The 16,264-nt window shown below is 44.6% G+C and overlaps 3 protein-coding genes and 1 long non-coding RNA gene across 14 annotated transcripts in view; 1 reads left to right on the top strand and 3 right to left on the bottom strand.

The window, feature by feature from the left end:
• The window catches only part of SUGCT (succinyl-CoA:glutarate-CoA transferase), a 294,353-nt gene extending 286,180 nt beyond the window's left edge, over positions 1–8,173 (bottom strand). For 4 of the 10 annotated variants that reach the window (XM_083468830.1, XM_083468832.1, XM_083468837.1 and 1 more), the window contains exon 1: positions 6,615–8,173. In XM_083468830.1, the coding sequence (XP_083324956.1) occupies positions 6,615–6,774 (160 nt within the window). In that variant the 5' untranslated portion in view covers positions 6,775–8,173. Of the gene's footprint in view, positions 1–1,224; positions 1,477–6,498 lie in introns of those variants that run through there. The other 6 variants (XR_014517940.1, XM_083468838.1, XM_083468835.1 and 3 more) reach the window with 5 other exon arrangements.
• Positions 5,297–8,688, top strand: MPLKIP (M-phase specific PLK1 interacting protein; the record flags this gene model as incomplete). Its single annotated transcript, XM_083468908.1, has 2 exons — positions 5,297–5,626; positions 8,180–8,688. The coding sequence occupies 2 exons, from the start codon at positions 5,297–5,299 to the stop codon at positions 8,384–8,386; spliced, it is 537 nt and encodes a 178-aa protein (XP_083325034.1). The 3' UTR covers positions 8,387–8,688.
• On the bottom strand, positions 8,356–10,662 carry LOC310690202. Its single transcript, XR_014517973.1, has 2 exons — positions 9,145–10,662; positions 8,356–8,853 (listed from the first exon to the last, which is right to left on the bottom strand). It is a non-coding gene; the product is annotated as an uncharacterized lncRNA (long non-coding RNA).
• Positions 10,663–13,260: 2,598 nt separating this feature from the next.
• CDK13 (cyclin dependent kinase 13) overlaps positions 13,261–16,264 on the bottom strand; it is a 36,020-nt gene continuing 33,016 nt past the window's right edge. For both annotated transcript variants that reach the window (XM_083468757.1, XM_083468756.1), the window contains one exon: positions 13,261–15,808. In XM_083468757.1, the coding sequence (XP_083324883.1) occupies positions 14,961–15,808 (848 nt within the window). In that variant the 3' untranslated portion in view covers positions 13,261–14,960. The remainder of the gene's footprint in view (positions 15,809–16,264) is intronic.

The raw sequence follows: 16,264 nt of genomic DNA, 5'->3' as shown, positions 1-16,264 counted from the left end.
GATTGGGTTTTACTTCCATGAGTGCTTAAGGTAAAGGTAAAGGTACCCCTGCCCGTACGGGCCAGTCTTGACAGACTCTAGGGTTGTGCGCCCATCTCGCTTAAGAGGCCGGGGGCCAGCGCTGTCCGGAGACACTTCCGGGTCACGTGGCCAGTGTGACAAAGCCGCATCTGGCGACCCAGCGCAGCACACGGAAACGCCGTTTAGCTTCCCGCTATAAAGTGGTCCCTATTTATCTACTTGCACCCGGGGGTGCTTTCGAACTGCTAGGTTGGCAGGCGCTGGGACTGAGCAACGGGAGGGCTTAGTTGCTTTTTCTGTTCTAAACCATTTTTATTTTTTATATGCCTTAATCAAAGAACTCTAGAATTGTAAGGGGCCACGAGGGTCATCTAGTCCAACCCCCTGCATTGCAGGAATCTTTTGGACCTCAAACCCATGACCTCGAGATTATGAGTCTCGTGCTCTACCAACTGAGCTATCCCAGACTCAATATATCTAATATGTAATAAGAACAGCAGAGCACAGAATGGGCTGCTTTCCAAGAAAGCCGTGACTGTGGCTGCAATCCTGTGCCCACTTACCCGCGTGTAATCCTCAACAAATTTAACATGGTTTCAAACTGGATGGGGGAACTGCGTGCCGAGATTCCCGCAATGTTGGGTTGGACTAGATGACCCTTGGGGGTCCCTTCAAACTTTACCAGGCTGTGATTCTGCGATACTTCTGAGTAGACCTGGCCTCGCCTGTGTTTGTGTGCGCCACTCTCCTCATCGAACTGCGTGAGCACCATAGCTGTCAACTTTCCCCTTTTCTTGCGAGGAATCCTATTCGGAATAAGGGAATTTCCCTTTTGAAAAGGGAAACGTTGACAGCTTCCTCGGCTTGGACCGGGAGGGGGGCACAGTGGCGTAGCGTGGGGGGTACAGGGGGGGCCGGCTGCACCGGGCGCAACATCTGGGGGTTAGGGTTAGGGGGCGCAAATCCATGGGTTAGGGGGCGCAAATCCACGGGTTAGGGGGCGCAAATCCACGGGTTAGGGGGTGCAAATCACTTGCCTTGCCCCGGGTGCTGACAACCCACGCTACGCCACTGGGGGGGCAGCTGCTTCCCTCAAACTTGGAATCTCCCGGCCCCCCACTTTTCTCTCGCGGGCGCGCGCCGGGCGCGCCCCCGACCCCCGCAGCCCACCCCGCTGCATCTGAGAAGCGTACAAGCGGCTACCTGGAGGGAGGAGGCAGCTTCCGCGCCGCTGCCCCCGGGAGGGGAGCCTGGCGGGCTGCGGGGGGCGCAGCAGGCGCCGGCTCCCCAGTCCCAGAGCAGCGCCCAGCATCCCTGCGGAAGAAGCCAGGGCAAGGCTGCGAGGCCACCACCTGCACCAGCAGCGCCCACTTGGGCAGAGCTTCTGGACTCTGGCCCCGAGTTGCCCGCCGCGTGCGCCTCCCGCGCAGCCGCCCTGCGTGCTCCAGGCTCCGCTCGGCTGGGGAGGGAGAGGCGGAGGGCGCAGGCGCAAAGGGACCCGACCCCCCCCCAGGGCCATTTTATCTCTGCGCTCCTTGCCCCCATCGTTGTGGTTTTGCGTTTATACCCCGCCTCCCCCCCCCCAAGGCGGCTTGCAGATAACAAATAAGAACAGCTTAGCGACGCGGGGAGGGAGAGCGGGGAATCAAACGTTAAGACAGCAGTTAAACCTTGATCGAATTAAAACTATATATCTGTTTCTAGATACAATATAGATACAATATAGAATGCACACACAACTCTAAAACGAGATCGGTATCTATTTATAGATATACACTTCTTTTTTCTAAAAAAATGTTTAGGGGTACTCTCATTTTGACTCAATAAAATCACCATTTTATACTTCAAATTGGGAAAAATAAATACAATGGACAAAAGTACAAATATTCACAAAATGTGTAGGGGTATGTGCAGTGGCGTAGCGTGGGTTGTCAGCACCCGGGGCAAGGCAAGTAATTTGCGCCCCCTAACCCGTGGATTTGCACCCCCTAACCCTAACCCCCAGATGTTGCGCCCGGTGCAGCTGGCCCCCCCTGCACCCCCCACGCTACGCCACTGGGTATGTGTCCCCCCCAGAAAAAAAGCACTGGATACACACACACCTTAAAACATATATATAAATATGTATCTACAGACCCTCCAAGAGTCCCTATTTTCCAGGGACAGTTCTGGATTTACAGAAGACCGGATTTACTGATTTGATCCCATAATGTCCCTCTATTCCTTAGGACATCCTTATTTTCCTCAGATAAATGCTGAAGGATATAATATCTATATCGATATCTACATATATATATATGTTTATATGCATCTATCTGTATACAGATACCTACACACACGACTCTATTGAAACATGGGCCTAGAAACAAGAACATTAGTAGCGGGCAAGAAAGAAAAGACATTTAATCCTTGCTAAGGGCCACCCCCCCCCCCAAGGTCTGACCTGCTTGGATGGGCAAACTTAGAAGTAGGAGAGGAGTTGCTAAAATATACTCAAGAGTCGAGTGTGAATTTCATGCTCTTTATTGCTCTTTGGATCTTTCTGCCCAGTAGCCAGCCAACATTTATACATATATTTATAAAGCTGGCGTCAACTATTTTGCTTTTTTATTTTTTAACCTAAGACAAAGGCTTTGTGCCTTTCATCAAATGCCTGACAAAGCAAAAATTAACAGACGGCCCTCTATGTATCCTATTCTCTCTACATGCTGGCAAAATATCCACCTGTTTCCCCTCCAGATTGTCACAACTCTGTCTTGTTTTTGGGTGCCAGAGCTTCTGGGTGCAAGGCACCCATAATTTCAAGATAATGTACAAGTGTTCAAATCTAATCAAGGTTTAGGGAGCTTCACCTCAGCCCTATGCCATCCTCTGTTTCACCTCAGTCTAGTGGGGAAGGTAAACTCCTGAGTTCAATGGCATTTACTTCTTAAAATGTCCTAACAAGTACAAACAAATCTCAGGCTGCCATCCTTTGCATGCTTAGTTGAGAGCTAAATGGAGTTAACAAGAACAACAACCCTTTAGGCTGAAGTTATACCCTATGAGTGTGAGCTGAATTGGCCACATAAAAGATTTCCATGTTTGTTTTCAGTGTCATGTGGATGACTGCGTGCACGGTCAAATGCCCCGCAAAACCAGCTGAGTAAATAAGCTCTGTGCAGGGCCGGATTTAGGTTTGACGAGGCCCTAAACTACTGAAGGTAATGGGGCCCTTTATATGTCCAGCTGTCCTTTGTCAACAACAAATTGTTGCTGTTTTCTGTGTTGAATATAAGCTACACGGTAATTTATGAACCTAATAGGTATCTAAAGCCATTTGCACATGCAGAACGTAGGCACCCTATATAGAGAGATGAGCAAACCGGTGATATTTTAGGGAGCAGGCTAGCAGGCGGGGCCCATTACTTATCAGTAATGTAAAGATTTATATGATATAGTATCATATAAATCAGTGTTTCCCAAACGTTTTTGGGCAACGGCACACCTGTTTACCGGAAAAAAATCTCGCGGCACACCACCATTAAAGCCCCGCCCCGTGACGTCAGCGCGCAGCGTCACGCCGGGAGGGACGCACAAAAGTCAAAGTTTTTTCCCTCCCCGCGAAGCAACGAAAGAGGGCGCCTCAACACCGGGAGGTGGGCAGGGAGCGGGGGGAGCGGCCAGACGGGCTCCGCTGGGGGACTTTCGGCTGCCGGAGGCGGGGAAGGGGCGGCTGCAGCGGACCCGGAAGTGGTTGCGCCCATCGGGGGCGGTGGGAGCGCGCCGTGCGGGTTGGTGGGTGGGGGAAGGAGAGGAAGAGGAGGGGGCGGCGACGGCGGCCGGAGGCTGGACGGATCCGCGCAGGGACGGCGCGCGAGCCGGGAGGAGGCGCGAAGAAGGAGGCAAGGCGAGAGCAGCGCGGCTCGGGATGCATTCGGACTGCCGGCTGCTGCGCCCGAGACGCGGGGTATGGTGAGCAGCCCGGAGCGCCCGCTCCCCCGGGGGACCCGGCCGGCGCTGGCCTCCCTCCTCCTCCTCCTGTTGCTGCTCAGGCGGGACGCGGCGGCGCAGAAAGGTGCGTGCGGGAGCCCCGCCGGGAGGGGAGGGACCAGAGCCTTCCCGCCTTTCTTGCTTGGCGCCCACCCAAAAGCCCGCCGGGTTTTCGCGCCTTCCTCCAGTAGGCCGGCCGAAGCGAGCGGCGATGGGATGTGGGAGCTCGCTCGCTCGCCGCCCCGCGTGTGCTCGCCGCCGCCGCCCCGCCTCTCGCCGCCCGACTCGCCCGCCTCCCTCCCACGGCACACCAGCCGGTGTCTCACGGCACACTAGTGTGCCGCGGAACACCGGTTGGGAAACACTGATATAAATCATATATAGTAAAGATTTATATGATCTGAAGAGAAACCAGAGGCCTTTCTCTTGGGCATGGTCGGCCAATTGGTGTTAAAGAAAGATAGGACTTTCTTCATGTATGCTACTGCAGCAGCAAGAATTCTCATCGCAAAGTATTGGAAGACACAGGATTTACCCACTCTGGAAGAATGGCAGATGAAGGTGATAGAGTACATGGGACTGGCTGAAATGACTGGCAGAATCCGAGACCAAGGGAAAGAGACGGCGGAAGAAGATTGGAAGAAATTTAAAATTTATCTCAAGAAATATTGTAAAATTAACGAGTGTTAAAATGTTGAGGTTAAAATGTTGAGGTTATATAAAAAAGGGGCTGTAAAAGATCAAGTAAAAGAAAAGAACAAGGGAAAATTAGATTAATGTAAGGGGGAGGATTTGCTGAAATGAATTTGGAAATAGGGATGCAGAAAGGGGAGGTATGGGGAGGTCGGTGAAGTAAGGTTTATGAAAAGAAAAGATTTGAAATTATACTTGTGTTTATGTGTTTGTTTGTTTGTTTGTTTGTTTGTATTGTTTTCTATGTGTTTTTATAAATGTTGAAAAACCAATAAAAATTTCATTAAAAAAAAACAAAACTGTTGTAGGGTTTATTTTGTTTTTTATCTTATATTTTGGAAATGTACATCCATTTTAGCCCCTTTAATTTTTTTGGGGGGGGGCCAAAAGAGTGGGGCCCTAAGCTTATACGTAAACCAGGCACTGCCTCTGTACCGAGCTAAGCCGCATGTTGGCAAATGGGGCCAGATGCGGGAGCCGGAACCATGTTTCTGGCGGAACGTTGGGCGCGGGGCGCGGTTGCGGGCGGGGCTGGCGGCGGCGGACCTTCCTGCGGCCGCTTCGCGGGAGCCCCGCCCCCCGGAAGGTCTCCCGCGGGTCGTCCGCCGCCATGTACCGGCCCCCCTGCTCCGGCGGCTTCCGCGGCCCCCACCCGGACAGAGGAGGAGGCGGCGGCGGCCCCCCCTTCGCGGGCTCCCCTCAGGGCTACGGGAGCCCCCGGCACACGCCCCCCTACGGCCACCGCGCGCGGCCCTACGACTTCGGGGGGCCCTCGCCGCGCAGGCCCCGCAGCGCCAGCCCCGCCGGCGGCCCCTACGCTCCCTACGGCGGGGGCGGCAGGTCCCCCCGAGGAGGAGGAGGAGGAGCCTTCCAGCAGCAGCACCAGCAGCCGCCGCCTTTCAAGCAGCAGCACTCCGGGGGCTTCCGGAGATTCAGCCAGGTAGGGAAGCAGCCGGGTCCCATCCCATGGCTGCGAGGGGGGGGGTGGACTGGATGACCCTCGGGACCCCTTTCCAACTCTGCCATTGGAATAATAGAACTGTGGAAAGGGGTCCCCATTTACGTATAAGCTAAATAAGCTATATAGGGTCCCACTCTCTTGCCCCCCCCCAATTCACTATTAATATACTTCTTCCTAATTCTATTTCAGTTCGGCAATTGCTTTGATAAAATACCGTATTTTTCGCTCTATAACACGCACCAGACCATAACACGCACATAGTTTTTAGAGGAGGAAAACAAGAAAAAAAATATTCTAAACGAAATAGTGGATATATGATTTTTGTGGTTCATGCTGTGGCCACAGACATGTAATCTGATGGTGAGTTTGGAGTAGCCCAATGCAAAAATCCTGAGGATCCATGTGGATCCATGCTTTGTAACCACGGAGGAGGGAAGGAAGGGGAACCATGGATCCTCTGCTCACGACTGCAGCAGATCCCCTCCGCTACCCGCAGGCATTCGCTCCATAACACGCACGGTCATTTCCCCCTACTTTCTAGGAGGAAAAAAGTGAGTGTTATGGTGCAAAAAATACGGTACTTACTTTGTTATGCACAAATGGCTTTAGGTCCATACATTCGGACCTGAAACAGTGGACCCTCCAGTTTTGTACCGCTCTGGTTTCATTACTTTCAGGTTACAAACCCAGCAAACGTTCACGGAAGCAGCACCTCTAGTTTTTTGGGGTGTGCACAGACCCCCGGAAGGAATTCGGTTCGTATCTGGAGGGTCCACTGTATGTTCAGCACAAAAAGCAGCAACAATTTGTTGTTGACAAAGGACAGCGGGACATATAAAGGGCCCCATTACCTTTAGTAGCTGCGGGCCTCATCAAACCTGAATCTGGCCCTGCCAAGGTCATCTAGTCCAACCCCCTGCCATGCCGGAAAATCTCATCTGAAGCATCCATGACCGATGGAACTCACCAAACCTCTTCCTAAATACCTCCAAGGAAGGAGAGTCCGCCACCTCCAAGGGAGACGGTTTTGCAGATTGGTGACAAATCATCTGCAGCCTGGTTACTAGAGAGGAGAAATTGAATGTAGTACAATATCTGACAAGCTGGTCAATTTCAAAGTTTTGCATTGTTTTATAAATGCAAGTCAAATAAATGTGTTGAATTTGATCCCTCTCTTGGTGGCTATTGCATGGCCCTTCAGATGTGGAGTACAGCTCCTATCATTCCTGGGAGTTTGAGTTCCAACCGCACTCCTGTGCTGAAACATCAGAAAGTTTTCTGAAACAAACAGAAAGTTTTCCAGTTAAAGATTTCCTGAAAAATATGTGTCACTGGCCATTGCAGGCCCAAGTTGCCACAAAAGTCTTGGAGGCAAGTGGTGGCTCTTTACACCAATTAGCAAAGAGCCAAGTAAGAAAAATCATTTTATTAGACCAACTGATAAATGCAAGTTCTAAACTTTAAGAAATACTAAATAGGTTTGAAATCAAACCTAACCAGTGGTGCTTAGTAATAATTAACAAAACAAAAATGAACTCATAAGTAGGAGCTGCTATAATTGGATTATAACACGTGCTTGTTTTCCAAACCAGCCAAATTAAGACACTGTTAATTTAGCAAGACTGGGAAGAAAATTGATGAACTGGTGAAAGTTTGTTGTTTGAAAATTAAGTGCTCCTAGTTTAAAATGGGAAACGTAGTTTCTGAGACTATAACAGCTATATTCCACTGATTTATATAGAACATAATCCACTCCCTGTAGCTGTGGTTCATAGAATCTAAAATGGATACTTATGTTGTGAGCTTTCTACCTGGAATGTATCTAACTTGTATTGTATAATACAGTCGTACCTTGGAAGTCAAAATCAGTTCGGGTAGTCCATTCGACTTCCAAAACCTAAGCATGGTTTCTGATTGGCTGCAGGAAGCTCCTGCACCTGAGAGAGCATATGCCTGGGTCTTTCCAAACCTGAATTACACAAATGCTGCATTCAAAGCCCAGTTGGCTGCTTCCTGTCATTCCCATAAATTGTATCCAACAGACTGTTCACAAAGCTTACACCACACACAGGGATTTATCAGGCTTCCCTCCCACTTCAGCCTCTTGTGCCTCCATCGGAATCAGGGTACCCTTGAAGCAATATGAGATTGTCACAAGCGGCACCTGGAAATGGAAATCTGAGAAATGCCACGACACTGAAAGCCCTTGAGTACCAGCCAATTTGTTTTGAACATTAAAAGATGCAGCTGTTTATAACCTTCTGTACTTGCTTTAATACAGACCTACTATTTGCACCTTCTGTAGTCACAGAATTTACACTATATTATGTTCTAAGACAAACAAAATACAAATGACCACAGCACTTTAAAACATCTGTTTACATGGACAGCTAGTGATTAATCTATACAAAATAAACTTGTTTTAAAAGAAAAACAATAACTTACAGCATTTAGCAGGTCTTGAACACCTTCTGAAAGCTCGGCATCTAATTAGACTGTTTACTCCTTTTCCTCATGGCTTTTCTCTCAAAGGGATCACCCAGGACATCTACCCCATTGGGAACACCACACGGTAGAGAGAAAAGAGTGTCTAATGATGATGTGGAAAACTATTACAAACCTTCAATGCTTGAAGACCCCTGGGCTGGCCTAGAGCCCGTATCCGTTATGGATGTTAACCAGCAGTACAGCAGTGATCAAACCACATACACTGGCAAAAAGGGGAGGTATTTCAGTTAACATTTCTGCAAGTGAAAAAACAACTGTGAGAAAACTGGGCCAACCTTCATACGTAAGATGGCAAGTAATAAAGAACTTAGAAAATGCTTTTATTTGAACTGACCATATGGAAGTGGGACATCTGCCTATGGAGAGCAAAGTATTCTTTAGTCACCAGCAAATCAGTCTGTGTCAAGTTTCTTATATTCATCTCTTCCATGCCATATTATACAATATTACCCCGAGAAAGTGGTATATTTTAGGTTTGAACATTTTTAGAGCAAAGTTTTAAAATAAAGTAAATGTTTTGTAAAACTCACAAATGCTTACTGCTTTTTGTTAAGTCATACTAGAGTAATGCTACTGAAATTTCTTGCAGCCTGTAAATACATGCAGGTTATAGAATCTATTATACAATATATGCTAAAATTGTTTAACATTAGAATTGCAAATCTTGCAACTTCTTCTGTTCAGAAAGTCATCTATACCTATACAGTGGTGCCTCGCAAGACGAAATTAATCCGTTTCGCGAGTCTCTTCGTCTTGCGGTTTTTTCGTCTTGCGAAGCACGGCTATTAGCGGCTTAGCGGCTATTAACGGCTTAGCGGCTATTAACGGCTTAGCGGCTTTAAGAAAAAGGAAACAAACTCGCAAGACGTTTCATCTTGCGAAGCAAGCCCATAGGGAAATTCGTCTTGCGGAACGACTCAAAAAACTGAAAAACTCTTTTGTCTAGCGAGTTTTTCATCTTGCGAGGCACTCGTCTTGCGGGGCACCACTGTATATTTTCATATTTGAAAAATTCTATTTGGGAACAAAACTTTACTAATTTGTAACAAAAGACCACTTTATAAAAATCCATGTTGAACCTGCATACAAAAATTACCTTATTTAAATAAGCCACTAAGTAGAACTGGGTAAACCTAGGGGCAAGTAAGTTTTGTGCACCTGATAAATACGCTGCTTCTGTCAGTTTTTCAAATGTTACCTTCTGGTAGGACTTTTATTTAGGAGTACAAGATGACTGGGCTTTGCTAGTTTGGTTATTGCTCTACATTTCAGAAGCAGATTAATAGAGAATGAAATAAGTTAGTGCAAAATCTTTAACTAACTTGAGTCTGATTATTTTTTGAAACCTCACAAGAATACATTTTGTGCTACTTGGCTTTGTAGACACTTGAGTAACTGGACTTGCTTCAGTTAGAAAAAATGCAGCTTTTCATGACTTTATTTCTGTAGCCTTCATGGTGGATTTATTCACCAGCTGTGCTTATAACTTCTGGACTACTTATTTTATATTACTGCTGCTATACCAACAGGAATGGAAAGTATAAACATTCACATTTTTCCTAATTTAAATCTAATGGAGGAATTAAATATTTTAATAAGGAAAGGAAATCTAGCAATGAGTTGGTTATACATATAATTTAGAGGTGCATTCAGACAACACTTTTTTTTTTAGCTTACCCCCAAATAAATTTACTTCTAAAAAAGGATTTAGAGGTTTGCGTACAGAGCTGTTGGACAATGCCCAATGCCTATGCTGCAGCTTTCTCTGTGTAGCAGGCTAAATTGTGAACTTCAAAAGCTACAGGGGGCATGTATGTAAAAGTGTATCAGCACAGTTTAAGGTTTAGTACTTTTTAGAAATCAAATAACCAACTGTTTTGGATTTCTATAATACAAAATGTTCCCAAAGTGTATGGATTGGATTGGATTTGATTTTGATTTTTTAAATAAAGATGCTGTTGAAATTGAAGCATCAGTTCTACATTGTTTTGGGACAAGTCTTTTCACAATAAACACATCCCATTTCCCAGTATGATTACTCATGAGTCACGTGCATTTGCTAGTCATTGAAACCAGATTAGCCTTCTGAAATTTGAGTAAGCAATTAGCAGTGCCAAGAACCTGCATTCAGAACATATAATCTTAAACTACTAAAGCTTGTGTTTATATGCAATATAAGGCTGTGGAAATTGCTGACAAGTAGCTCATCACATGGGAGCTGCAACATTTGAACAGCTGCCATCTATGTTACTGGTGGATTTTAAGTGTTCCAATGAACCTGTAGCCCCCTTCTACTTGTTTAGCCAATTCATGTGAGTAATCTCTCCTTTTAAGCCAAATTATTCTTAAATAAACTGAATTTAATGCAACTGTATCATTTGAGAAGCAATTAAAAATGATTTACAATTGAGTTTAATGGTTTGAGTTACAGGAAATAACTAATGCAAATAGTAGGTGCTATATGGCAGTGTGGTTAGCAGCTACCACACTACAGTGGTGCCCCGCTAGACGAAAGGGTTTTCCGTTTTGGAGGTGCTTCGCAAAACGAATTTCCTATGGGCTTGCTTTGCAAGACGAAAATGTCTTGCGAGTTCCTGCGGGTTTTTTTTCCTCCCCCCCCCCTTTTCTCAAGCCGCTAAGCCGCTTATCAGCTGATCCTAAGCCGCTTAACAGCTGATCCGCTAAGCTGCTTAACAGCTGATCCGCTAAGCCGCTTAACAGCTGATCCTAAGCCCCTAAGCCGCTTAACAGCTGATACGCTAAGCTGCTAATCAGCTGATCCGCTAAGCCCGCTAAGCCACTAATAGCGCTAAGCCGCTAATGGGCTTGCTTCGCAAGACGAAAAAACCGCAAGATGAAGAGACTCACGGAACGGATTCTTTTCGTCTTGCGAGGCACCACTGTATTGAATAAGGTATGCCTTAAACACTGTTGGGTTATTAAACTAACCCATTTTCAACGTCTCATAGAAATGTAGATTTGGAAGTCCAACCCCCTGCAATGCAGAAATCTCAATTAGATCACACACGGCAGACGGCCATCCAACCTCTGCTTAAAATCCTCCAAGGAAGGAGAATCCTCCAGCGACCATCCACTAGAAGAGAATTAGGGTGGAAAGGCTAAGGTAAACTGAGGGTGTGTGGAGGCTAAATTATAAGCAAGTGCATTATGAAGATGTTCAACATGTTTACTGTTTATGTCAAGGGTTGTAAACAACCCATGTTTTTTGCCCAGAGGCTTGCATTCAGTTTTGGCCAGCCCTCGAGGGACTGCATGACAACAACTGCTGTGACTACACACACACAGACACACAGGTCCCCTTCTTGAACTAATCCATGCAGATCAGATGAGAAGGGAAGATTATCACCAATCTGATGACAAAGGGCAGTCCCTGCAACTTTATACAATCTCCACCAATCACAGTGCTGTCTCTACTTAAAAGCAAGCTTTTGCCAGCTCCAGAAGGGGTGAGGTGGCATAAGCAGAGGTTTCTGTACGGAATATTTATCCCCAAATATTTAACCTTAACTGTAATTCAGCAATAATAAAGACATTTTTCCTAGGCGTAATCCCTCTCAGCCTAGCAGTAAGGAGGCAGGATGGAGGGTCCCATAGTGTCATTAAGGAACAAAGAATGTAGAAGAAACTTTGGAAAGGGGGAAAAAAGCACTGCATCCTGTTCAACTTGGGTTGAGACGCAGGTAAAAGGTAATAAATTTCAGGGTGACATTACTTCTGTCAAGCCTTATTACTAATTTATAAAAATCTAGTGTGGAACATATAATCTTAAGCATAGCTCATTTGTATGTCATTCGTGTGTTTCCCAAGTCTGTACTTCTTATATTTAGGCTATAGTTTTTAATAGTGAAGAATCTGAATTCTACCAGTCCTCAAAATTACATCAAAAATGCTCCCTAGTAATTTCTTACACAGAGGAATGCTTCCTTCCAGGTGCCAATGGATGTCTTGAATACTTATCTTCTGCACAGAGAAAGATGGCTTCCTTGTATTGAAGGCTTTGCCGCTTGCTTTTGTTAGCAAGTGTGCTACAGAGTGCCATTTCACTTATCTTCTCTTAAGGTTTAGAAAATTGAAGAACACTGAAAAAGGCAGTTGACCAGGTAGTTTACCACCCTCTTAGGTCAATCTATAAAGCTTCCCTTGTATGAAATTATATTTGACTTATTCCTGAAGACATATTGATGTCAGAACTGGAATCCCCAAAGCACCTCTCTCTAGAGCAGGGTTTCCCAAACTTGGGTCTCCAACTGTTTTTGGAATACATTCCCACTGATCCTGCTAGCTAGGGATGATGGGAGTTGTAGTCTGACAACAGTTGGAAGACCCAAGTTTGGGAAACCCTGCTCTAGATTTTGTTTCCTTAGTGAAGCAGATTCCATCAGATTTATAGAATATTCAAAAGAGCATGCCAACATCAAGAAGCCGTTGAACCCTTGACTTGGAGAGGCTGGCCTTTGTCCATGTTTGCAGGATTTTGGGAACATCAGAACAGTTTGATTCAAACATGTATTTATAACAGGGTGTGGGAACCTATAGCCTTCCAAATGTTGAACTCCAATTCCCATTACCTCAAGCCATTATGGCTTGTGGTTACAGATGATGGAAGTTGTAGTCCAGCAACATCCACAAGTCTAAGTATTACCCAAGTTTTGAAACTGCCAATATAGATTCCCCTTTGGCTCTGTAGCATTAAGTGGGGTGGACAACATGTTCTAGGGAGCTTAAAAAGCCATGGGTTCTGCCTAGACTGGAGCCCCTTCTTTCTTCCACATGCCCAAAGGAAAGTATTGTCCAAGGCAGGAAGCCACTTGGAATGGGCTCCAATGCAGCGCCAGAAATTACAATCAGAAAATGAAATCCAGAGAACTGGACCTGAACCAATCTTTATTTTCCTAGATTGTGCATGAATGGAAACTGTGGGAAGAGGTAGGATACTAACTAATTAAAAGTTTTAGCATAGCGCTATTGCTGTTTTTACTCACTTTTGAGCAGGCCTTTACTAAACTGATTTATTGAGGAAGATGTGTTCCAAACCCAGCATCTTCTATATGAAATGCGTCAACACAAGCTGTTAAGCTTAAGCATTTTCTTTCAGTTTAGCTGCTTTTATTTTCAGTCAGGATTCTCTAAACGATACTGCAGATGACCAATGTCATATTTACAGGGGAGTTCCAACAAATTTGACACCCTACAATGCAATATTCACTTAAGTCAAGAATTTGAAGCAGACAATGTTAGGTTTGCTTCTAAAAGATTCAAGTCACAGCTGACAAGACTACATTTGTAATTTTGTTCATAGAAACATTACATATTTAGAAAATAGCTACATGTGCACTAACTTATCAACTGGATAATCAGTTGGGAACTGTTTTTCCAATATGGTCATTTAAAAACATTTCAGTACACAGAAAGCCTAGCCAGTCTCCTGGCTGAGTCTCATCCTCACAGAACAATTTTATATTGCTGGAAATCATCATCTTTGGAGCCAGAGTGGTACTTCCTTGAACCATCTTTTGCTTTTAGACTGAACATGTGATGAAATTTCAAAACAGATTCAAATCAAGTAGCAAGTTAGTGGAATAGTTTAATACAGAATTGGTTGGCACAGTCCCAGTTTTCATAAGTCTTAACTGCCTATTAATTTCATTGCATTAAATGCTGGTTATGTAACTTTGGTTACATTCTGCAGCAAATTATGTGGAAAAAAGCAGGTGTCAGTTTTCCAACACAAAACTAGTTATTGTTAATTTAATATAACAATATGCTATTCTGTTGGTTTTTTAATAAAAAGACTATTTTGAATAAAACAGGACACTAACTTTTATTTGGTAAAGGAATTAGAATAAGAGCTCTTACAGAAAATGGAAGGAAACCTACCTTTCTTCATTACTGTCCATACATTCTCAATTTTCTTCACTTAATTCATTAAGGGGATAGTTGTAATTTGGGAAAGAGAAAGTTTTTCTAATTTGACTTTTCTAACTGCTTGTAAGAATCCCATAAAGAATGCCATCTATTCCCCTTGTCCATAATTTACTCTGAATGTAGTGTAAATATTAAATATTTGTATCAAACTACAAAGTACCTTCCAACAGCCTTTTGAATTTAATGAAATGTTCTTCAGACCTTAAGCTTACATTGTTAAGGCACTTACCATTCAAGTAAAACAGTTTTTATACAAACGCTGGGAAGATGGACAGGATGTTTTACTGGACGAATGACTTTGAAAGTAAATCAAATCGATGCCCAAATATGTATAAAACTGTTATATCAAGAAAGACTGTGTTTTATTGTCTGAAATGAGCACAAAGAACTCCTTCCACAGATAACACTGAAAGCAGTGCAAAGACTGACAGTGACTTTTTGACTAAAAGGTAGTTTTGTAAAAAGAAATACCAAATAAATCAGTGCCCTGCTTTGATTGTTGTAAAATTTTTACATAAAAGTTGGTCCAAACTTACAAAAAAAAGCACAAGTGTGTGCATAGTTCAGATCTGACAATGTGCCATAAAAAGCTGATGTCCCTAAATTTAGCATCGACTTAACTGCCAAAATATAAAATTTATAGCTAGAATTTGCAAAGATGTACAATCAATTATCTGGTTCTCAGAACAGCATGAATTGTAAGCAATTTCTTATTGTATGCAAGACCCTTTTCCACATAAAAATAAAGCTGTTGAATTAACATTATTCAAGTCTATTGGATTGCTGCTTTGAAATCACAGCTACAAAGTCTTTCCAGGTAAAAACGATGTGCCTGAGGGAAAAAGAAAGAAACAGATGCTCAATATGGCAATCCTCTGCCTCGTCCTCTGACACTGGATGTGCTAATGTGTCCCCTGTATCCTTGTGAATACCCAGGTCCTTGGGCAGGAGAAGTCCACGTTTGTCCATGCATGTGGCTAACACTGCCAGGGGGTTCTTGTAAATTACTTCCATAGCTATAGTTCTGTGTCTTTGAGGACAAGGAATGAGTACTTTCAGACCCTGTGCATGTGTCACCACTGTTACCCAGAACTGTGATGGGACCATGGCTATATTCAAATCTATGGTCCTTATCACCACTAAATAGCATGGGACCAGTGTTGAGGTAAATGTCTCCATAACCAGTTACTGAGCTATGAAATGGTTCTGAAAAGGCAGGAGGTGGAGGGGCACCACTAGAGTGAGATGAAGCAGTACTGTAGGTCTCCAAGGGTTGAACATCTGAATTTCCAATGAAGTTTCCCCTTTCTAGTGTCCCAGATGATCCACTTCCTATTCCATCACTACTGCTGTAATGAGCAGAGGAGAATGTAGATGACCCAAAACTATCCTTATAATCTGGACCTGCTACAAAAGAGTCTCTTGATTGGAAATCCATACTAGATGTTGCTGGTTCCTCCGTTGTTTGAGCCTGATGGTGAGCAAGCAGCTGTAGAAGAGCTGCTTTCACTCCAGCATGAGGATCCATCCCTGAAGAGCTACTAAGTGAAGACAGGTTTTGGTTCGCTGTCCGATAATCAAGATCTTCCTCAGTGACAGGTGGTGGTTCTGGTGGCTCAGGGGGGCGCTGGTCTGGGGGCAAGATGCGAGGTCGTTCCTCGGGCGTCTGGGGTCTCATCTCAGGTTGCCTGACCAAGTCCTCTTGTCCTAAATGGATTTTTAAAGAATTCAGAATGAGATCTGTAACCACGTATCGGTTCATCAAACAACAAATCAAGAGTACGTTGTTGAATGTCTTAAGTTTGATCACAGAAAGACCGTATTTTTTGCACCATAACACTCACTTTTTTCCTCCTAAAAAGTAAGGGGAAATGTCTGTGCGTGTCATGGAGGGAATGCCTATGGGTGGCATGCCTACGGATTTTCCTCCTCTTAAAACTACATGCATGTTATGGTCAGGTGTGTGTTACAGAGCGAAAAATACGGTACATTTCCTACAGCATGTCAATCAGAGGTTGGAGCATTCTGTCATGCTGTAGTCACATTAAAATCACTGGGGCTTAAGTTAAAGCCTCATTGATTACATTGGAAAGAAAGTATTACTTTGTCTGGAGCAAAGTAAGTGACCTTCTCAAACAAGAAAATGAATACCACGCAAGTTAA

Source organism: Podarcis liolepis (genome assembly GCF_965112155.1).
Source record: "Podarcis liolepis genome assembly, chromosome: 12".
NCBI lineage: Eukaryota > Metazoa > Chordata > Lepidosauria > Squamata > Lacertidae > Podarcis > Podarcis liolepis.
This window is presented reverse-complemented; position numbering and strand designations above follow the sequence as displayed.